At 44.4% G+C, this 23891-nt stretch overlaps 1 protein-coding gene and 1 long non-coding RNA gene across 2 annotated transcripts in view; one reads left to right on the forward strand and one right to left on the reverse strand.

The window, feature by feature from the left end:
* Window positions 1-14766, reverse strand: part of LOC125175117 (uncharacterized) — a 72482-nt gene extending 57716 nt beyond the window's left edge. The window contains exon 1 of the long non-coding RNA XR_007155660.1: window positions 14640-14766. This is a non-coding gene — a long non-coding RNA (uncharacterized LOC125175117). The remainder of the gene's footprint in view (window positions 1-14639) is intronic.
* Window positions 14767-14904: 138 nt separating this feature from the next.
* Window positions 14905-23494, forward strand: SOD1 (superoxide dismutase 1). Its single transcript, XM_047874518.1, has 5 exons — window positions 14905-15075; window positions 19509-19602; window positions 21023-21092; window positions 21955-22072; window positions 23112-23494. Exons 1-5 carry the CDS (start codon window positions 15004-15006, stop codon window positions 23217-23219), a joined length of 462 nt encoding a protein of 153 aa, XP_047730474.1. The 5' UTR covers window positions 14905-15003; the 3' UTR covers window positions 23220-23494.
* The last annotated feature ends 397 nt before the right edge of the window (window positions 23495-23891 follow it).

Consider the following 23891-nt stretch of genomic DNA (forward strand, 5'->3'; position numbering starts at 1 on the left):
AGCCTGCATCTTCTTTTGATACCAATTGATTGATCCATCAAATATTTATTAAGAGTTCAGTCTGTGCCAGTGCTATGCTGGCACTAGTGGTTTCATGATGAGTAAGACAGGCAAGGTCAAGGTTGAAGAAGGACATTCCTGTGAGCTGGCTTTCAGTTATTTCTAATTCTAAAGGAAAAGACTCTCTGAAAACTGAAAAACTTACCTCAGTCTTGTTGAAAGTAAACTGAAGCATATTAAACATTTTAAGACTTGGAACAAAAATCAACCACAATCAGACAGCACCCAATCTAACAGATAGGAGCCCCAAGGAGCTTCTAGCTGAAAATGAAAGACTTTTATAGGCAGAAGGGAACAGGAACAAGGGAATTATACTGGGCAAAAAAGTGGGTTGGTTACTGAAAGGTTACTTTTCTCTGGGGACGGGAGGGAGTCTCTCAGGCAGGACACCTAACTATTGCTGATTCCTGACTGACTGGTTTAAGATTCCATTTCTGGGAGAGCCAAAACTGTAGTTCAATTAATTCTCGGTTTGGTGATGTGGGGCTTAACATAAGCAACTCAATTTTGGGCTGGCTGGCTTGTTTTTAAGTCCCAACCAAAGGTGAATTTTTTTTTAATGCCTATTTATTTATTTTGAGAGTGAGAATGAGAGACAGAGGGTGAGCAGGGGAGGGACAGAGAGGGAGAGAGAGGATCCCAAGCAGGCTCCACACTGTCAGCATAGTGGGGCTCAAACTCATGAACCATGAGATCCTGACCTGAGTGGAAATCAAGAGTCTGATTAACTGACTGAGCCACCCTGGTGCTCCAACCAAAGGTGAATCTTATATCCTAAAAATTTGCTTTGTAGTATTTTTAATAGTTAAGCATTTAAAAAAAACTATAATATTTTTGGAAAAATTAACACAGTACATGAACATGGCAAAGTCAAATGGCCCAAAAGGCTATACAGGTAAAAGTCCTTCCCTTCCCTCCCAACCCTGTTTCTGGCTCCCTCTCCCAGGGCTGATAGGTGAAGTTTTGGACTTAATGCCTAAGTGGGGCCTCCTGGCCAGCTCTCCTTCTCCTCAGTCCTATCTGAGATCTTTGGACCCGAGGGCTTTGGCTTGCTGGACAAAGGGGGCGGGGGTGAGGACAAGTCCCCAGTCCCCACATGAGGCCTTGAGTTCTCATACCCCATCAGCTATCGGGAGTAGAGATAGAAGTCATTCATTCTCAAATGCTTATTGATTGATCCAGGCATTTGGAATACACTGGCCAGTAAAACAAACAAGTCTCTGCACCCATGACAGCTCACATTCTAACGTGGGAGGACATGGTGAAATGCAAACATGAAAAGTAAATTACAGGAATGGGTAAACCTTCCTTCTTGGAGGTGGGGAGCTGGTGACAGCGGGGGGTGGGGGGGGGCGACGAGTGCCTGGCTTAACGTTTGCCTTCTTGCCACTCTCACTGCAAACTAAAGAGCTTTAAGTTGGGAAGTGGGCAGTGCAAGGGGTCAGTGGCTATCACCGATGGCTCTAAAACGAACACGTGTTTCTGCGCTTCCCTTCAACAACAAAAATAAAACAGACCTCACAACACAAGAACCCAGTGAATGACCAATTTTTCATCTTTAAGCAGTGCTCTTCTAGAAAAGGAGCCATTTCTGATTTCCAGGAAGACTTCTTATGGCCAGTGGGTTGGAGGTGGGGCCCAGGAAGAAAGGAGTGAGTGCACATCACTCACAGGGGCCACGATCCTGGACAGGCCCTCGTGTGTGAAATTCCCTGGTGTGAAACAAGGCAAAAATGACCCCTCTTCACTCTTCCCTGTTCCTTCGCTTACTTGTTTTTAATTGCGATAAAATACACATAACAAAAAATTTACTACCATAACCCTTTTTTAACGTTTATTTATTTTTGAGACAGAGAGAGACAGAGCACGAACGGGGCAGGGTCAGAGAGAGAGGGAGACACAGAATCCGAAACTGGCTCCAGGCTCTGAGTGGTAAGCACAGAGCCCGATGCGGGGCTCAAACTCACGGACCACGAGATCATGACCTGAGCCGAAGTCAGACGCTTAACCGACTGAGCCACCCAGGCGCCCCTCATAACCATCTTTAAGTACACAGTTCAGTGGTACCAAGTACCTTCATATTTGTGCAACCATCACCACCAGCTACCTCCAGATCTTTTTTTTGTCTTGCAAAACTGAAACTCTACCCCCATTTAACAACAACCCCCCATTCTCCCCTCCCCCAGCCTCTGGCACCCACCATTCTACTTTCTGTTGTCTGTGGCCTCCTCTGGGTCCCTCATACAAATGGAATCACACAGTGTTTGTCCTTTTGTGTCTGGCTTCTATCATTCAGCATAATGGAAGGTAACCTCATGGTTCATTCCTGTTGTAGCAAGTGTAAGGATTTCCCTCCTTCCTGTTTAAGGCTGAGTAATATTCCACTGCATCTCTGTACCACATTTTGTTTACCCATTTGTCCAGGGACACTTGGGTTGCTTCCACCTTGTGGTTATTTCAAATAAGGCTGCTAAAGAAACATGGGTATACAAATAACTACCTGTTCATGAGCTGCTTTCAATTCTTTTGGGTTTATGCCCAGAAGTGGAGCTGACCTCCTTACTTTTCTTTTTTAAATTTTTTTGACGTTTATTTATTTTTGAGAAAGAGAGAGTGTGAGCAGGGGAGGGGCAGAGAGAGAGAGAGAGAGAGAGAGAGAGAGAGAGAGAAAGAGAATATGAAGCAGGTTCCAGACTCTGAGCTGTCAGCACAGAGTCTGATGTGGGGCTTGAACTCACAAATCATGAGATCATGACCTAAGTCAAAGTTGGATGCTTAACTGACTGAGCCACCCAGGCACCCCTAGAATTAATGTGATTTGAAGCCCTGTACTATAAGGCACTGAAAGGTTAACAGAAAGCACATGTTATAAGAAAACTGTAAGGGGGAAAAGAGCCCTGATCAAGTGGCAGATGAAGGCAGGTAACTGTTATTTTGAAGGGGGGCACCTGGCTGGCTCAGTCGGTGGAGCATGTGACTCTTGGTCTGGGGGTTGTGGGTTTGAGCCCCATGTATAGAGGTTACTTAAAAATAAAATCTTAGGGGCGTCCGGGTGGCTCAGTCAGTTAAGCGTCTTTGGCTCAGGTCATGATCTCACAGTTTGTGGGTTTGAGCCCCGCGTCGGGCTCTGGGCTGACAGCTCAGAGCCTGGAGCCTGCTTCAGATTCTGGGTCTCCCTCTCTCTCTGGCTCTCCCCTGCTCATCCTCTATCAAGAATAAATAAACATTAAAAAAGTTTTCTTAAAAAATAATAAAATCTTTTAAAAAATTACTATCATTTTGGTAATAGTTTGGTAAAACCAAACATGTTCTACAGACCTTAGGTACTCAGTGTGTGTTTTGTCTGAATCAAGACTCATGGGAGTCTGACGATATTTAGTTCCTTTAATTGTATTTAACATGCAAAATTAGAATAACCAAATAAAGTGTGCATAGCAGACCAGCAGCAGCAGCAGCAGGTCCTGGCAGCCCATTAGAAATGCACATTCTCAGGCCCCATCTTGGACCTGCTGAATCAGAAACGCTGAGGGGTGGGGCTGACTCATCTGTTCTTTAACAAGCTCTCCAGAGGGTTCTGACGCACAGAAAGTTTGAGGTCCTCTGAGGTGGAGAAAGTGAAACACTTTTTCCTCAATATTGTGAGAAGCGAGGGAAAAAGAGAGCTGTAGAGGAAACAAGTACTTCCTCTCTCCCTAGTTCTGAGGGCTGAGGCAGAAACACAGAGAGAGACATGGAAGATCTTGAGAACTTTAAGAGGGTTAGTGGCATGCATACAATAGTGGGTGGAAGAAGATCAAAGGTCTTGGAGAAGGTCCATGTGAGGAGACATTTCAACTTGGCAGCAGGCGGGTGCAGCCGGGTATGGAGGGAAATGTCAGGAGAGGGAGGTCTGAAGAGCTTCACGTGGCCTATGCCTGGTCCCTACGGCACCTGAGGTTTCTGTGGGCCCCAGTGTCAGAATACAAAGAGGCCAAATCAACCAGTAGGCCAGCAGAAGACTGGGGGCAGGGCAAAGAAGTAGGGACCTGGTGATGAGGCAAATGGTTGGAACCACAGGTGGGACCAGTGACACCACAGCTGTCACCCAGTCCAGAACCATACTGGACCAGCTGCTCCGCAGCAGAAACCAACAAGGACCCTGATGACATCACATGGATAGAAGGTGCCCTCCTCCACTGGTGCCCAGAGTCTATCCTGGAGTGCACTCTCAGGAATGGGGGGAAACTCAGCAACTACCAGTGAGACAGGAGACTGTCCACAGTCTGAGGAAGGCAGGCTTCTCCAGATGGAGAAGTGTGGGGTTTGGGATAATTAATAACCTCCTCCAGAAAGTGACTAGCATTTATGAGAAAATAATTAAGCAATTTTCTCATAGACTCTGATGAGATTAAGAGCCTCTGTGGGCAGTTAGATTTACCTGCACTGTCTTGTTATGAATCACCTGAAGCGCTAACCATCAGGCTGATACTGAATAGACAATCGTTCACCTGATAGTCCTTTTTGAACCTAACGTTAACGATATTAGTCAGCTTACTTTTTTCATTTTTTTGAGAGACAGCGCATGCACACGAACAGAGGGCAGAGGGGGGAAAGAGAGAACCTTAAGCGGGTTCATTGCCCAGTGCAAAGGTTGTGGGGGGCGGGGGGGTTCTGACATTAGGCTCAATCTCACAACTGTGAGATCATGACCTGAGCCAAAATCAAGAGTCTGACGCTGAACCAACTGAGCCACCCAGATGCCTCTGGTCTCCTTACTTCTATCAAAAGTTTTTACCAAAAGAAATCTCTGAACTGGCTTTATTCCATGCCTTGCTCCCCTATAGCAAATTTAAATAAAGTTTTATGCATGCTCATAACAAGTTCATGAGAAAGTTCCTTTAGCATCTAAAAAGCACTGAGTTAATCTAAAACAGTGGTTTTCTGGGGGCGCCTGGGTGGCTCAGTCGGTTGAGCATCCGGCCCTTGATTTTGGCTCAGGTCATGATCTCACGGTTCATGAGATGGAGCCCTGTGCGGGGCAGCACTGACAATGCAGAGCCTGCTTGAGATTCTCTCCCTCTCTCTATGCCCTACCCCCTGCCTATGTGTGTGCGCATGCGCTCTCTCTCTCTCTCTCAAAATAAATAAACACTAAAAAAATCAAATCAAATCAAATTGGTAAAAAAAAATAAAAATAAAGCAGTGGTTTTCAAAAGTGTGCTCTCTGGGACAACCAGCATTACCTGAGAATACACTAAATGTAAATTCTCTAGCTACACCCAGGTCTAACGGATCATAAACACAGGGAGAGGAAGGTGACTTCTGGCTATGGCCAAGTGAAAAGGTCAGCAAATCCTCTCCCCAGAATGCAATTATAAAGCGAGACAAAATTGACAAGAATGACAATTTCAGTGCTCCGGAAATCGGCCAGAGGCATACGACCATCTGAGAAGTGTTTATGCTTGAAAACTGTTGACCTGTGGGTCAGAACAGAGGATGTCCAAGGCATTCTGGCCTGGGACTGCTTCTATGCCTGCCAGCCCAGTGGGTGTGAAGGCTCTGCCGGAGCGGGAGAGGCCGTGATGGCTGGCAGCCATGTTGCTGTGGTTGAGGGGGGCCCAGGGGACCCCAGTGTAGGGGACATGATGCCCATGCCCAGTGACACTGTCAGTGGAAGAGACGACAGCCTTGCCTTTCAGGAAGTATTACAGGAAGTCTTTCAGACTGAAAGGAAGTGACATCAGATGGCAATTAGATGCACAGGGAAAAATAAAAAGCACTGGAAATGATAAATATGTGGGTTAATATAAAAGACTTTTTAAACATTATTTCCTCATTTCTCCTCTTCATTTCTTTACAAGATATAGGATTATGTAAAACAACACTCATAGCACTGTATTGTTGGGTTCATACCACACATAAATGTAATACATACAACAATAGTAATACATGAGAAAGGGAAGAGAACTGAGCTATACTGCAGTAAAGTTTCTATATTTTGCCAGAAGTAAATTAGTGTTAATCTCAACTAGATTTTGGTAAGTTTAGATGCTGTAATCTATAGAGCAACTACTAAGAAAATTCATTTTAAAATAGTAAAAAAAAGTTCAGAGGAATTTCAATGCTATACCAAAAAATATTTAGCACAAAAGAAAGCAATAAAAGAGGAACAGAGAAGCAAAGAAGAAAGAAGACATTAGAAGACAAATAGCAAAATAGCAACAGTAAATCCAAACATATTATTAATTATATTAAATGTGAATGGCCTAGGGGTGCCTGGATGGCTCAGTCGGTTGGATGTCCGACTTCAGCTCAGGTCATGATCTCGCCCTTCATGAGTTTGAGTCCCGTGTTGAGCTCTATGTTGACAGCTCAGAGTCTGGAGACTGCTTCGGATTCTGTGTCTCCCTCTGTCTCTGCCCCTCCCCTGCTCATGCTTTATCTCTCTCTCTCTCTCTCTCAAAAATAAATAAACCTTAAAAAATAATAAAAATTTTAAAAATGTGAATGGCCTAAACATCCCAATTGAAAAGTGGAGATATTCAGATTGGATTAAAAAAAGCAAGATCCAAATACATGCTCTCTGCAAGAGACACATTTAGATTCAGAGACACAAATAGTCTGAAAGTAAAAAAATGAAAAAAGATATATCATGAAAATAATAATGATAAGAAAGTTGAAGTGGCTATTATATGGACATCAGCTAAATAAGATGTTAGAGGGATATTTCGTAGTGATTAAAGAGTCACTAGATCAGCAATCTACAAAACCCTATTTCCAAGTAAGATCACATTCCAATGTAAGGGAGGTTAGACTTCAATGGATGAATTTTGGAGGGGTCACAATTCAACCCACAACAAATCCAATGTCCATTAACTTGTGAGTGGAAAAACAATTTGTAGTATATACATATAATAAAATACCATTTAGACATAAAAAGGAATGAACTACTGATACATGCTACAACACAGATTAAGCTCGAAAACATTATACTAAATGAAAACAGTCGGGCGCCTGGGTGGTTTAGTTCATTAAGCATCTGACTTTGGCTCAGGTCACGATCTCACAGTTAGCAGGTTCGAGCCCTGCGTTGGGCTCTGTGCTGAAAGCTCAGAGCCTGGATGGAGCCTGCTTCAGATCTGTGTCTCCCTCTCTCTCTGCCCCTCTCCTGCTTGAGCTTTCTCTCTTTCTCTCTCAAAAGTAAACAAACATTGGGGCGCCTGGGTGGCGCAGTCGGTTGAGCGTCCGACTTCAGCCAGGTCACGATCTCACTGTCCATGAGTTCGAGCCCCGCGTCAGGCTCTGGGCTGATGGCTCAGAGCCTGGAGCCTGTTTCCGATTCTGTGTCTCCCTCTCTCTCTGCCCCTCCCCCGTTCATGCTCTGTCTCTCTCTGTCCCCAAAAAAATAAATAAATGTCGAAAAAAAAATTTTTTTAAAAGTAAACAAACATTAAAAAAAATTAAAAAAAAAAAGAAAGAAGTCTGATGCAGAAGACTACATGTTGTATGGTTCCATTTGCAAAAAATGTCCAGAAAAGGCAAATTTATATAGAAAAAGGCAGATCAGTGGTTGCCTAGGGCTTGGGATGGGAGAAGGGATTAAGCAAAAACCAGCAGGAGGAAACTTATTGAGCTGACAGAGAAGTTTTAAAACTGAATTTTGGTAATGATTGCCAACTATGCAAATTTACTTAAAAAAAGAAAGAAATCACTGAAGTGTACACTTATAATGGGTGATTTTTTTATAGTATATAAATTATATTTTAATCAAGGTATTTCTTTTTAAAAAGTTTCGGGGCGGGGGCGGGGGGCGCCTGGGTGGCTCAGTCGGTAAGCATCCGACTTCAGCTCGGGTCAAGATCTTGTGGTTTGTGAGTTCGAACCCCGTATCGGGCTCTGTGCTAACCGCTCAGGGCCTGGAGCCTGCTTCGGATTCTGTGTCTCCCTCTCTCTCCGCTCCTCCCCCACTCACACTCTGTCTCTCTCTCAAAAATAAACATTTAGAAAAATAATAAAAAAATAAAAATAAATAAAAACTTTCGGGGTGGGGACCTACAACCTGGTTTTTAAAAAGCTTTCTAGCTAATTCTTATACTAAGGTGTGCAAATCACTGCTCTAAACTGATTAAACCAGATGAACTTGACATAACATCACTGGCACATCCAAGTCTCACCCAGTTCTTACCACCTAAAGTGGCAGAGGATCATGAAGACAATTACATCCGCCTAGAGGGAACAAATTACTATATTTTCTTTATAAATCTGAGTAGCATATGTGTTAAATTTGATATAGAGCCCGGACTTAGAAGTGACCCTGAGGTTCAGACCCACATCCAGGTGGACAATGCCAGCTTGGCACTTCCAAGGTTCCTCAGGCACCCCAGATGCATCCTGTCCTGAATGAGGCTCTTTATCCTTCCACTTGCTTTCCTTGGTAAATAACACCACCATCCACACCCTGTGCCCCAAGCCTGAACCTGGAAACTACATTTGCTCCCCCCCCCCCCACACACCCCATCCTGACCGTTGATAGTCAACGAGGCTAGCAGTTGCATTTCCATTATCTCTCCCCTTTTTTTCCAGTAATGGCCTTAGGCCAGGACCTTATCATGGCTCCCAAATGGCCTCTCTGCCTTCAGTCCACCCAACCCTTGGTCAGTCCCCACACTCAGATATCCTAGGAATCACCCTCACATATGAACACAATCGTGCTGCTTCCTGCTAAAACTCCTTGGGTGGCTTCTCCTCTTTATCAGTTAGAAACTGCTTTTGACTGCACATAACAGAAACCTGGTTATGCTTGTTTCACCAAATAAAGGTGTTATTTTTCTCATGTGATAAAACAACACCCATTCTCAAAGAAAACCATTGTTAGTTTCTTAAAAAAAAAAATTTTTTTTTTTTTTAATGTTTACTTATTTTTGACAGAGAGAGACAGAGTGTGAGCAGGGGAGGGGCAGTAAGAGAGGGAGACACAGAACCCGAAGCAAGCTCCAGGCCCTGAGCTGTCAGCACAGAGCACGACATGGGGCTCGAACTCATGAACTGTGAGATCATGACCTGAGCTGAAGCTGGACACTTAACCGACTGAGCCACCCAGGTGTCCCAGAAGGAATGTCTTTTTTTTTTTTTCAAGTTTATTTATTTTTGAGAGTGAGCTAGCATAAGCGGGGGAGGGGCAGAGAGAGAGGGAGGGAGAATCTGAAGCAGGCTCTGCCAGTGCAGGGTTCAAACCCATGAACCATGATATCACGACCTGAGCTGAAACCAAGTTGGATGTTGAACCCACTCAGCCACCCAGCTACCCAGAGATCATGACCTGAGCTGAGGTCAGACGTTCAACCAACTGAGCCACCCAGTTGCCCCCCACAAGCCCAGTGTCTAAAAAAAACCCAAAAAACTCCCAGGTGGTTCTAATGTGGGGCCCAGGTAGCTTCGATTTACAGCCGAGATCTAGACAGAATTATCCAAGAAGACACTGTGGGCCAGACTGAGCCAGAGACCAGCTTGGAACTGCTGAAAATAAAGCATATGACATATGTTATTGATGAGATTATTAAATATCCAGCTAACTGGCAATCACAGTTTGCAAACTTCTAATTGCAGACTGTTCACTCCTGCTTACTAACGTAACAATCTACATTAATTCTTATGCTATTCACTTTCCAACTTTTTTTTTTTAATTTTTTTTTTCAACGTTTATTTATTTTTGGAACAGAGAGAGACAGAGCATGAACGGGGGAGGGGCAGAGAGAGAGGGAGACACAGAATCGGAAACAGGCTCCAGGCTCTGTGCCATCAGCCCAGAGCCCGACGCGGGGCTCGAACTCATGGACCGCGAGATCGTGACCCGGCTGAAGTCGGACGCTTAACCGACTGCGCCACCCAGGCGCCCCTACTTTCCAACTTTTAAAAATGCCTCCGATACTTCATGATTCTGTGATACAATCTTCTTACAGGGTTTATTGGGAATAGGTTTCAGATTGGGGGATTTACTATCATCTGCATTTTAATAGCTGCAGAAAAACTAGCTAATACCACTTTTAACAGTTTCTCGTGGGCTTCCTAGTTGTTGGTGCATTTGTTTCTTAGCATTAAAAAAATCCTCTCTCTTTCTACTTTGCTTCTTTTGGATTATCCCGAGCTCGGACATTTTCCTACAATTCATATAAAAATATGTTTTCATTAGCAAAGGCCTTGGTGATAATCCCTTTGTGATGTGTGATATGAAGGAGATTAATAGAAAACTAAATATTTACCGAGAATGATGAAGACATAAGGGGGAAACTACTTTCAGTCACAGAAATACAAATGATTCAGGGAAAGAGAAAGATGAGATAAAAGAGAAAAGTAGAAAAATTGAGCCCTAGGAAAGGAAGAAGAGGAAGGGGAAAATGGAAACGCAAGACTGAATTTCTAGTCTACCTTCTCACTCACCTCTCAACGACAGAGGTCCCCCAAACACTGATTTTCGTTCTCAGGAATGCCAGAATGACACATCGCAAGCTGCTTAGTCATCTACACAGGCTGCAGTAATATCGGAGACATCTATCCCCCTTCATCATTCCCTATAAAATCAAAGTCTCTCTGGATTACCTGTGCTCTATTCTGACTGTCAAATTCCAGCCACATTCTGGGGCTCAAGACAACCCCAGCTACTTTAGGACTCTTTGGACTTCTTGGAGATAATGATTCTCAATCGGACTGGCCTGGTACAACAGTGAACTTTTCAAAATTACCCGTCTGACTACTCTGGTCACACTCCAGTTTGAAACACACGAACTCTGGGGCTAAATTATGGAATTGAGTCCAAAGCCATCGCGGAATCCCAAGGTTCAAACGAATAGGCCTGCCCTAACATTTACAAGACTGGGGCAAGGGCACCATACACTAAATATTTAAATGATATAAATCAAGGTAACAGCTAAATAAAATATACCCTATCCTCTGCCTTAACAAATATACCTTCACAAAGACCCGGAAGGCAGATTCAAATATGGAATTCTTGGGCTTCTTGAGTTCTATGTAGGAAGGCGGCAAAAGAATGAGAGCCAGTCCTCTGTCCCTGGTCCTTCCTTCCTTCCCCAGCCCCAGGCTGCAAGGTGCACTGAGGGGGCCTATGGTCAAATTCAGATACATACCCATGGTGGCACAGTCCGTCTTTAGTGTGTCCAAGCCCTGGAAACAGGTCTAGTGCGCCAAGAAATTCCAAGGTCTTACATATTTAATGGCAGTTCTGAACAGTGGTTCTCAACTGGGGGCAATTTTGCCCCTCAGGGAACAGTTGGCAATTTGTAGTGGTATTCGGCTTGTCACAGCTTGCGGAGGGGGGTGTTAGAGCATCTAGTGGGTAGAGGCTGGGGATGCTTCTAAACATCCTACAAGGTACAGAACAACAACAAGTGTTATCTGACCCAATATTAAGAGTGCCAAGACTGAGATATCCTGCTGTAGAAGGACACAATACTGCTCAAGATCACATACAGGCACGCCTTGGAGATATTGGGGGCTTGGTTCCAGACCCCTGCAATAACGTGAATATTGCAATAAAGGAAGTCAGATTAATTTATAGTTTTGTTTACACTATATGAAAGTCCAGTAAGTGTGCAACAGCATCAAGTCTAAAAAAATGTACACACCTTAATTTAAAAATACCTTATTGCTAAAAAATGCTAACCATCAGGGGCGCCTGGGTGGCGCAGTCGGTTAAGCGTCCGACTTCAGCCAGGTCACGATCTCGCCGTCCGGGAGTTCGAGCCCCGCGTCAGGCTCTGGGCTGATGGCTCAGAGCCTGGAGCCTGTTTCCGATTCTGTGTCTCCCTCTCTCTCTGCCCCTCCCCCGTTCATGCTCTGTCTCTCTCTGTCCCAAAAATAAATAAACTTAAAAAAAAAAATTAAAAAAAAAAATGCTAACCATCATCTGGGCTTTCAGCCAGTCGTAATCACTGATCACAGATCATAACGTAATGATAATAACAAAGCTTGATATACTGCAAGAATTAACCAAAAATGTGACACAAGAGAGTGAGCAAAGTGAGCAAAGGCTGTTGGAAAAATGGTGCCAACAGACGCGCTTGATCAGGGTTGCCACAAACCTTCAATCCGTCAAAAAATGCGACATCTGCCAAGCATGATAAAGTGAAGTGCAACAAAATGAGGTATGCCTGTATTTAAATTCCTTAATCCTGTTCTAGAAGGAGGGGTAAGGTTCACCCTCCTGGCTCCACAGACTCTTTCCTCCTCAGGAGAGCTGACTTGAGGAGGGGCAGACAGGGTCTTCTAAAGTATGGGGCCCAGGGCCAGGAACTCCCTTGCCCAGGAGGGAGGGCAGTGCTGGGAATGAACCTCCGGGGTCCTCTAAACTGGCAGGACAACAAAGGCCTTCCACTGACCAAAACAGGGGGATGCCCAGGCTTCATCTGAATAGCTCAAGAGAGAACCAAGCCCCTGTCCCAGGCCGTTCTTTGCATCCATGGGCTGGCTGGTTCGGGGGCTGGATCCTTGCCAAGTACTCCCGATGAACTGAAACCTGAGTCTCTAACTTCCTGGAACCCAAAGAAACTTAGACCTTGAGCAAAGGCCCTTTGGCTGGCATGCACACATTTATCCAACTCTCTATTGGCATATGCCTGGAGAATACTAGTAAGTATAAGCAGCAAAATTACAAATATGTGCACTTTCGAGAGGACGATAAAAAATGTGGATTGCACATCTCTGGTAGAGGAAGACTTGGAGTCTGAGGATCTAAATAAATAAATAAAGTTTAACACAGATGTGGCTGAAGCACTCCCTGCCCTGGTGTCACTGTGGCCTTGGATTAGGTCTCAGTATTTTGTCATCCTCACCACTGAATCCTGCCGACTGAGGGAAATACGGATCTCATGGTGAAGAGTTCTCAGGAAATGGGGAGGATTTAAAGATCCCACAAAGCAAACAGAACACAAATCCCCAGCAAGCAGAGCTCTTTTTCCTGTATGTCTGTCCCTTCTTGGCCCCTATCGGGGTCTCCTTGTCTCCACTTTTCTTTTCAGGACACTTTCCCCATCTCCTCTTTGGAGTCAAGTAGGGTCCAGCCCTTTGCCTCAATTTTCCTGCTTTCGTGGGCAAGAACTCCTTCAAGCCACAGGTCCTCAAAGCGAGGTCCCAGGCCAGCAGCACCGGTGCTACCTGGGAACAAGTCAGGAATGAAAGTTCCAGAACCACAGCAACCTGCAATTTAACGAGCCCTTTGGGTGACTCTAATGCACACTTCCACTTTAAGGTAACTTCATCCCACCTCCAAAAACAGTTTAGTCAACTTTGTAGGTGTTCAGTCAGGCATGCCCTGTCAGGGTGGAAGATGAAGATGCCTACTCTCCTCCATGCCCCCAGCGTGGTTTACTTTAAAATATCAACTTTTTTAGGGGCGCCTGGGTGGCTCAGTCGGTTAAGCGTCCGACTTCGGTTCAGGTCATGATCTCGCGGTTTGTGAGTTCAAGCCCCGCGTTGGGCTCTGTGCTTACAGCTCGGAGCCTGGAGCCTGCTTCAGATTCTGTGTTTCCTTCTCTCTCTGCCCCTCCCCTGCTCATGCTCTGTCTCTCTCTGTCTCAAAAATAAATAAAACATTAAAAAAAAATTAAAAAAAAAAACTATATAAAAAAATAAATAAAATATCAACTTTTTTTTTTAAGTTTATTATTCTTTTTTTGAGAGAGAGAGAGCGAGCAGGGGAAGGGGCAGAGGGAGAGAGGAGAGAGAGATCCCAAGCAGGCTCTGCCCTCCCCAGGTGGGGCTTGAACCCAGGAACCATAAGATCATGACCTTAGCCGAAACCAAGAGTCCCATGCTCAACAGACTGAGCCACCCAGGCGCCGCCCCCTTCCTATGGCCTATCAAACTAGCCTCCCTGCAAAAGTGTGTGCGGAGAAAGGTGGATAGGATTCTCAAAGCCGTATCGTTGCAAACAAATTCACATTCACTGTAAAAAAAAAAAAAAAAAAATTCTACGAGAACCTAGCAGAAGTTAAATTTGCACCCCAAAGGTGCCAGAGTCTCCTGTCCATCTTTCTAGACATTTCGGAGCACACACTGAATATGTTTATCCTTTAATAACATACACACACAAGTAGTTTGTGTTTTTGCTCATTTCATAACAAATTTGGAAATATCTTTCTGGAAGACTAAGCAATATTCCGGCGTTTGGAGGTATAAATTGTGTGCCCATTCTGCCCTCCTCCCCGACCGCTGGGGCAGGAGGGCCGGACGAAACACGAGAGACGTGCAGAAGTCAGCCAGCTGACGTTTTGGGATTCTCACCGGTTGTGGCCTTCTCGGTCTAACAGGAAAACTGTGAAGACAACACAGAGTTCCTCTAGCCAGATTACCAACTCTGTGTGCTAAGGACTAAGACAACCGCAGGGAAGAAAAGGCAAGGGCAGAGATTCAGATGCGCCGACCTTACACACCCTCCGAAACCCAAGAAACAAGACACACATGAAAACCACAAAAAGCAACCAGCTTGACGCATCCCAATTTCCAAGCAACAGAGGAGACAAGGTCATTATAACCGATGACATTTCCAGACAAAGTGACTTAAGAAATTAAAGGCGTGCCACGTATACCTCATTTCCCCAGGTTCGCGTACTGCAATCCACAGGCTGGAAGGGAATGGCTGATTTTTTCCACAGTTCCATGTTTCTGGGCGTTTTCGAGCCGCGGGGCGGAGGGAGCCGGCGGCGCGGAACGCAAGGTTCCCCACGCCGCCCCTTAGTCCCGCCCCCGGTCGTTCCAGGCCACTCGCGTGCCAAAGCCCTGTGGGGCGCGGGCTGAGCGCGGGGGACGATTGGTTCCGGGCCAGGGTGGGCGGAGCCAGAGTTTCGGCCTTTAAGAGCGCGCGGCGCGGCCACCCCGGTTTGCGTCGGCGTCTTCTGCGGCGTCCTCCGGTGTCCTCGGAGCCCTCGAAGCTCGGACCGGACCCCGAGAGTCATGGAGATGAAGGCCGTGTGCGTGCTGAAGGGCCAGGGCCCGGTGGAGGGCACCATCCACTTCGTACAGAAGGCAAGGGCTGGGGCGGAGGCCGGCAGGAAGGCCGCGCCCGCTCACCTGTGCTCCGGAGCGCCGGCCCGCCGGGCCTCGAGCCGCCTTCGTCACGCCCCCGCCGCGCGGAGTCTGCGGGTTCGCGCCGCCCGAGGCCTCTGCCCCGCGGCGGTGCGGCGGCCGAGTGCTGAGTCACCGGGCGGGCCGGGCAGGGGCGGCGGTGCGTGGCTAGGCCTGGGCCAGGGTGCAGGGAAGGAGCCTCGGGCGGCCCCGGGGGTGCTTGGAGAGCGCGGACGGAGGCCGGCTGCCCCGAGGGCCTGGGCCGGCGCCGCCGCGTCGGTAGGCCGGGGCGGAGACGTGACGTTTTTGCAGAGGCTGTGGCCCTTCCTTGCGGGGTCGTTTTCTGGGTCCTGAAGCTCGTGCAGATTCGGAGTTGCGCAGTCCGGGGCCTGGCCGCCCTTGAGGTTCGGGAATGGGGCGGCGGGGGCGGGGGGGGGGGTGGTGATGGCGAGTGCGGCCGAGCCACCTGGGTATAGTCGCATCCGTTACCCCGCTTTGGGGTTTCCTTTCCGCTCAAGAGGTTTGCAGCTTGCAGCCTGTGGGCACAGCCCGTCCCCATGCGGGTGTTCGTACAGCCCCGGAGCTAAGAGTGGTTTGTATATGGTTAGTTCAGAGGGTCCTAAAAAACAAGAGTCATGCGACTGTACAAAGAAATACAACCATTGAATCCCTGAAGTACTGATTAGTGAAAGTTTATTGTGCACACACCAAAAGATGGTCGTGAACCAGGAGCACTCAGACCAATTCATGGAACGCGGCTGAGGGGTATATATTGTCATAAAGCATCTTCTGTAGTGAGAAGGCATTGACTTTATGTTTCGCAGTGATGGGTTATGATTTTAGTTTTCTTAGATGCTAAGAAATTGGTTCGTGGCTACCACATACTGACCTTGGGAAACAGCTTGACTTTTGCTTACCATTTCCACAAGGCATAAATAAGAAAAGACCTGTGTCAAGCTAGTCTTGCCAAATAAGCCAATTAAGCTTTTGCCTGTATGACTAACTTGGTTTTGTCTGATCGGGGAATTATCAAGGCTGGTCTCCGTTTGTTTTTGATTTTAAGGGGACAGAAACCTTGGCCCCTTGCAGAAAAGTTTGCTGACCCTTGCTCTGGGTCATGGTCTGGCTGTAAAGTCAAAGAAGATGGCCCTGGGCAAAGCTCCTTTTCCTCCTCCAAAGCTCCAGAAGCCAGAGATCTAACCTACTCCCTTGGGTGTTTTCCAGACCTGCGATGTTTTACCCTGGGTGCACAGTAGACTCATTTGGGGAGCTTTTAAAAAATGTGATACTGATACTAATTCCAGATCAATTATATCAAAATCTGTCAGGGCGCAATATGAGCATTGCTGGTTGGCTTTTTTTTTTTTTTTTTAATGTTTATTTTCAGAGGAAGAGAACCAGTCTGGGGGCGGTGGGCAGAGAGAGAGAGAGAAAGAGAATCCCAAGCAGGCCCGGCACTGACATCGCAGCGAGCTTGATGCAGGGCTCGATCTGACGAATTGTGAGATCACGGCCTGAGCTGAGATCAAGAGTCCGAAGCTTAGCCCACTAAGACACCCAGGTGCCCCTGAGCATTGCTGGGTTTAGTTTCTACACTAGTACTAATTTGCATCAAGCTTTGAGAACTTTTAGAGAGTAGTGGATGGGATTTTGGAGTTGGAAGTCAGGAGACCTGGAGTGTCACTCAACTTGCTTGTCTGGACATTGATTTAACCAAATTTTCTGTAAAGTGGTTTTGAAATTGCTCTACCAACAAGCCCCCTACTGAGATGGTCAAAGAATAAAGTATACAGAAATACTCATTAATTGTATTATGAAACACATGTTTTACAAGGAAGGTGTTTGTCTCCCAAATCTTAGCAAGGTTACGAACTGATGGAAAATTGTCGTACTTTGCTTGATAATCATGATATTCAATATATGAATGAGGTTTAATCTTTAAAGGGGCTTACAGAAATGTGAAAGGACAGGAAAGGTAATCTTTGTAAGTGTCCCTGTTTATGAAATTTATGCAAGGGAGTTTAATTTTATCCTTTGAGTGGTTTGCAAATTTTCTGGAAAAGGCTTTTTGGCAGTTGACTAAATTTTGCTGCTTTCATTTGCCAGACTTTGTTTTGCTCCTCTTCTCTCCTTTGGGTTAAAAATGTAATTTTGCCAAAATACTAGAGAATTCTAGGCAGCTTCTGAGGGATCCCTTCCCTCTGGCTATGGAGAAATGGCTTCTGCTTTACATTCAGAAGCCGAGCTGTGAATCCATACGTAACTCAGTCTACCCACCTTCCCTGAGCTGCATGTATGACTCCCCTTTTTCAAGTTCCAAACTTCATTTTGGTGGTGCTGTTTGTACCTGATAAAAGATCCTTGTGTAGTTCAGCATTACAGCTCTACGGATATGCAGGTGTGTTAAATTGGAAATAAACCATATTTGTTTGGTTTAGAGAGCGTTTAAAATTTTGGATTAGTGGGGCATCTGGGTGGCTCAGTCAGTTAAGCATGGTTTGTGAGTTCGAGCCCCTCATTTGGCTCTTTGCTGACAGCACGGAGCCTGCTTGGGATTCTGTTTCCCTCTTTGTCTGCCCCTCGCTTGCTGTCTCTTTGTCAAATTAAATAAAAATAAACTTAAAATATTTTTGGATTAGTTTCCAGTTTTTAAAAATCTGAAATTTTCACCTAGAAGTCCAGATTCCTGGCTTCTTTTTGAAAAATTTGGAGATCTTTTGAAAAATTTGAGCCTTCATTAGCTCAGGACAGCACTCTGCGGGACCAGTTGGTTTATATTCCTTTCGCTTCCCTGACCTGTTTTTACTCATTTAAGACAACAGTGTGGCCCCTGTAGGGCTGTAACTAGGCAGCTTACTGCTGAGCTACTCCCGTGTGCTCTGCCTTTACCCAGGACCCGTGTACAGATGCTGGGAAGACCCTGCCCTTTGTCTCTGTGCTCTTGGTAACGCCGTGTATTCTGGGGGGGGGGGGGGGGGGGGGGGGTGTAACACTCTCGTTTTGGTTTTTACAGAATTAAAGCTTATGCTTAGAAAAATTCTAGTGTATCTGTCCTCAAAAAGCAGAGCAAAGAAGGGCAGCAGTTGCCACACTACTTCCTTTGAGCGGTGCTTTGTATCCAATGGGAAGTCAGATGTTCAAGGCTAACACCTCTTGTAACTGTTGGCCCTGACTATTAAAAAACAAACCAAGCTAAAAACAAAGACGCCATCACGTGTACTTCTGTGTGTGTTTTATTTTAGTTCCTAAGATCTCTTTGTAGCTATACCAGTTAACTTTCTTTCTGTATGTAGCTGTATAGTACTGTTACCTATTATTGTTGCCTGCGTGGTGATCCCTATGTGTTTTTCTACCTTTGTGTTTTCATTGCCCTTTCTCTGTGCTGTCAGAGTGGAAAGGTTATCTTTGTTTGAATGCCTAAAATGACTTTAGAAGACAGTACCTTTGGTTAGAGCAGAATCAGTCCCCCGGGGACAGTGGGACAGGATATTTTCTGGCTATTAATAAAAAAAATATCTCTGGTGGAAACTGATAAATACCCACCTAGGGGGAGAGTGGAGAACCAGGGATCCTAGGTTAGTTGTATATGATTAGTGTTGTTTCGTTTTGTTTCTTTTTTTTTTTTCTTTCTTTCTTTCCTTTTTTTTTTTTTTTTTTTTTTTTGGAGGCAAATTTGTATGTTTGCTTTATGGAAGAGGGTCTGCATGAATAAAAAAAGGTGCTATGATGTGTTGACATTTGGGTTAAAAAGTTTGATATATACACCTATTCAGCATGTGCAGATATAGCATATTCAAAAGTATTTACAAAATAAATAACTTATTCATGTTACGTATTCACTGAAAGGGAGTCAAATCCCTACAAAGTCTATAATCTACCATTTAAGTGCTCACTCTACTTGCCACTCTGATTAGGTGCTTTTTCTGGGCTATTTTATTTATTTTAATGTTTGTTTATTTTTGAGAGAGAACAAGCAGGGGAGGGACAGAGAGAGAAGAGAGGGGGACAGAGGATCTGAAGCAGGGTCCTAGCTGACAGCAGCGAGCATGATGTGGGGCTTGAACCCAAGAACCATAAGATCATGACCTGAGCGGAAGTCAGATACTCATCCTCAACCCACTGAGCCACCCAGGCGCCACTGGGGTCTTTTATTTAATTGTGATGCTGGTTTCAGGGCTCCTGGGCTGTCTTAGAACAAGGTCACATCTCCCTAGTGTTGGGTCCCTGGCCTGGAACAGTTAAATAGCTCACTAGAAAGGGGTGGGCCTGGGATTTGGACACAGATCTTTCAACTCCCATGTTGTTTTCCTGTGACTGGTAAAGATAATTCACCTGTTTTCTTTGTTTAGCAGCACTTGCTCTCTCAAACTTCTTGCACTTTTCTTTGACTAAAGGGCAATGGGCCTGTTGTGGTATCAGGAACCATTACAGGATTGACTGAAGGAGAGCATGGATTCCACGTCCATCAGTTTGGAGATAATACACAAGGTGGGTGTTGTGTTGGTCCAGTGACTCCTACCTGTTTCACATAGTAAGATAAATGTACTGAGTAGAGCTACCCCTTAACATGAAAAAAAAAAAGATAATATGATTACTAAGGTCGACCTGAGGGAAATGAGCCATAGCACTGGCTTTGGACTCTTTAAGTGTGGAAAGGAAGAGGAAGAAGTTGATGTGGTTTTTGTTTGTTTTTTATGATCATATCTTGATTATAAAAGAGTCTCAAGTATTTTTTTAGAAAACAAAAAAGCTGCTTTCTTACTGCCATAGTGATCGCAGGTGTTTGTGAGCTGGGGTTGAGGGTGGGTGCTTCAAGCACAGGGTCTGCATTTATTTGCATCGTCCTGTAAGAATAGCTCCATGCTGCCGACGCAGGGGTCTTAGTGGGACAGAAGTAAAGTCAAATATGAAAAAAGAATGTAAACTCTTGATGCTTTGGATTGAGTTCCATTAATTAGAAGCAAGTTAACAAAAGTTTATGGGTTAAAATGCATTTAATCCTCTTCTACCGTTTTTGAGTAATCTGAACTGGGTGTTGAGACTTTTTATGGTGAAAACTTGATTCATCTTGCTGGAATTTGTTTTTACTGTTCTGTAATTTAGTTCCTGTAAAAATTGTGATTTAATGACACGCTTTGATCTATTTCAACATTTACTAAAACTCCTCAGGTTGCTCTTTACTTTTTTACTGGCTCTGCTTTGGGAGGTGTGTGCCATGGACTTACTGTGCTGCTTCCTGTAACCTGTGTGTCTTCTCCCTGGGGGAGCTGGGGAGTAGCTGTAAACAATGGAGATTTTCCGTCACCTGCTGAGGGAAGAGAGCCATGTCACAAAAGCACTTTCTGCATTGTTGTGTTCTGTGAGAAAGGCCTTCCCTGAAGCACAAGAGTGCCATTTTTACAGAATATATTCTGAATGCGAACTCCTGGAGTTCTGTGAGGCAACAGCCTTGGCCCTTAGACAGAAGGTGCCATTTTATATTCTGCGGGTACCAAGTAAAGGCCACAGTAGGGCTCCTTAGTAGTGTGTTGCTGGGGAGGTGAGTTTTTGTAGTTAAGGTATGCTACCTTATAAACTACAGTCATAATCCTGGGGTTTTAATGATAGAAGAACCATGAAGATCAAGTCTTGGTCCTCTTGTTTTACAGGGCAGTGAAGAAATCAAAGCCCAGAGAAGGGTATTACCTTTACCGCTGTCACACACACTAGTTAGAACTTGTCCCTACTGCTTGCCTATTTTATTTTGTCTTAAGGTGTTGCTTCCTGTTTTTATGAACCTAGAAGTTATGATGTAGGTCAGTATTTTCTCTGTTTGAGGTTTTAGTAATGACCAGTTTGTTTTAAGAATTTATTTTGGAATCCTGATTCATAATTTAGCTACCTTTTTGTTTTTGCTTTTGGCAAATAGGCTGTACCAGTGCAGGCCCTCACTTTAATCCTCTATCCAAAAAACATGGTGGGCCAAAAGATCAAGAGAGGTGAGTGACAAAGTGCTTAACTCTTATCAAAAGTATGGCACTGGCTTGTTGGGTCAGAGCGGGTATAGTACTTGCAGATTGCACGCTGACATAACTGAGTAGTCTTCCCCACCTCTGCTCTTGAATTCATTGCCCTCTAAGTAGGCCCTCTATGTATGTATGCCTCCCACCCCGCCCCAAGTAACCCTGTATCCCCAAGTGCTGGAGCGGCTTATTCCCTAGGCTGGTAATTGACAAATGGGGACACTTAAGACGATTTGGTTTTGTAGCATTTATTGAATATAGAACTAATACAAGTGCCAAAGGGAACTAATACAGGAAATGTCATGAATAACAGTACTGTCAACCACTAGCAACATAAACCATCATTGTGAAACATAGGTAGCCTTGTAGATAAAATTGTTACTGAAAATTCAGTGAGTCCATTTGTATGTGTGTTTCCTGAGAGAGCCTTTCAGGAAAATACTAAATTTAAGGACTGGGAGTAATTTATTTTTATTACAGGCCTGGGGCATAGCTTTCTTAGCCATGCCAAGAATTAACAGGCATAACTCAGAATTTACCCTTTGGTACTTTACCTCTGAAATTCTAGATGTGCCCCCATCCCACGATTCTTCCCAGAGTATTTCTTTGTAGATTTGAAGCTTTGAAGAGCAATGGGTCTAGAATGTCAAGTTGTTCCTAGTTTGTATGTTCCAAAATTTTGTCATTCTGAAAAAGTGGGTCCTATTTGATACATATTATATCCACCTCTTTGTCCATCCTTATGTATCTGACTCAGTTTTTAATTCAGCTCACAAACTAGCCTGATGGTAAGGTAAATGGAAATCAGTCCTAATCCCTGACACTTTTTCAATGTTAGGCATGTTGGAGACCTTGGCAACGTAACTGCTGGCAAGGACGGTGTGGCCAACGTGTCTATGGAAGATTCTCTGATTGCACTCTCAGGAGACCATTCCATCATTGGCCGCACGATGGTGGTGAGTTTTCATATAATAGGGTATGCATACAGTTTTTTCTAACAGTCCTATATCTTCTCACGATTTCATGATTATTGATCCTGATCCACATACATTGTACTTTTAGTTCAGATTAGGAAAAGCAGTTAACCTATTGACGACAGTGACGATGAATTAATGATCTAGGTTGGTTATGAACACTGTTCTGCTAAGATGCAGTAGTAAAGTAGGTTACGTTTGATCATATTAGATCCGTATTGTGGAAGCAGAAGTCGTCTTTGTTTTTTAAATGGCCGTATTTTCTTGCCATGATTGAATGTGTCCCCCCCCCCCCGCCCCTTGTAGTTAAACAGAACATTTTGTTAGGTCTAAAGTCTGAGACAGGCCTCAGTATTCCTTATTCGCATCTGCAGGTTATGGTCACTTCTCTAACACGTGGAAGGGACTGCCTGGGAGCTGCATCTGGTTCTCACAAACACCAAGTAGTCTAGGCTCTCTGTTGCCTGTAGTCCTTTCTTTACAGCTGACCCTTGACTTTTCTTCAGCTGTAGTTGTGAGGCAGAAAAATCATCGATCAGTGTTAGATGAGCCAAATTGAAAATGCTGTTATTTAAATAGTCCTGAGATATTTTTAAGATCATTTAGACTTCTAGTTCATTAGGCACAATTTTGAGTTTTTAAAATTCACTTTCCTTTTCTCTCCAAAACAATGTTTATTGTAAGAGAGTAAGTGTAATTGAGGCCATGAACATGTCTCACGGAGGGTTAACATTGGCATGTGGTGGCCTAGAAGAGTTGTTGGGGTTTTAGCAAGATAGCAGCTCAAACCTAGCATGGACAGTTAACTTCCATCTGAATCATCAAGTGAAAGCTTTGAGTAGTAGTTGTTGCTATTTTTTACTACTAGATTAAATATTAGCGTATTTCCCTGCTAGGAATTATTTTAACACGGTGTTTTCTAACATTAAGTGGTTCTTAAAAGTTTTTTGGGTATTGTTGGGAAGAGGTGGTAATTACTTGCTAGCACTAAGTATGTTAATGTTCTTAAAACTTTTTAAAGGTCCACGAGAAACGAGATGACTTGGGCAAAGGTGGAAATGAAGAAAGTACGCAAACGGGAAACGCTGGGAGTCGTTTGGCTTGTGGTGTCATTGGGATCGCCAAGTAAATATTCCCTAGGATGCGATCTGAGTCCTAGTAACTCCTATGTTATCTTGCTAGTTGTAGAAATTTAACTTGGTAAACATTAAACACTGTAACTTTAAAAGTGTAATTTGTGTGACTTTTTAATTGCTTTAAGTACCTGTAATGAGAACTGATTTATGATCACTTGGAAGATTTGTATAATTTTATAAAACTCCTATTCAGTTAAAATGTCTGTTTCAATGATCTCTGTATTTTGCCAGGCTTAATAATCATGGGTATTAAACTTCATTGTCTGAATTTCTTCAATTCTCATTCAAGCCCGCAATAAACAAATATACCATATGGCACTGAATTTTGAACCTAGTGAAGTATCCAGATTGAAACTCAAAATTAGCTCTTGATACCCTACATAGAGTTTGAACAGAACAGATTTAGTAGTAGGTTGACAGGTATTACATGTTTCATAGAGGTCACTTTTCAAAGTGTTTTAAATGATGTTTAAATTTTTAGCAGCCGGTCTTTTAGCTAAGACTAACCTCAATTTAAATCTTGGACAAATATCTTTTGTCAGCTTCAGGGAAATTAAGATGGTTTCTCTGATTAGCTCCTCAGCATTTTGACTCCGTAAGATTAAATTACCTACCTGCCACAGGGGCACATATTTCTCTCCATACACACATGAGCAGTTACTCCA

This window comes from Prionailurus viverrinus, chromosome C2 (assembly GCF_022837055.1).
Source record: "Prionailurus viverrinus isolate Anna chromosome C2, UM_Priviv_1.0, whole genome shotgun sequence".
NCBI lineage: Eukaryota > Metazoa > Chordata > Mammalia > Carnivora > Felidae > Prionailurus > Prionailurus viverrinus.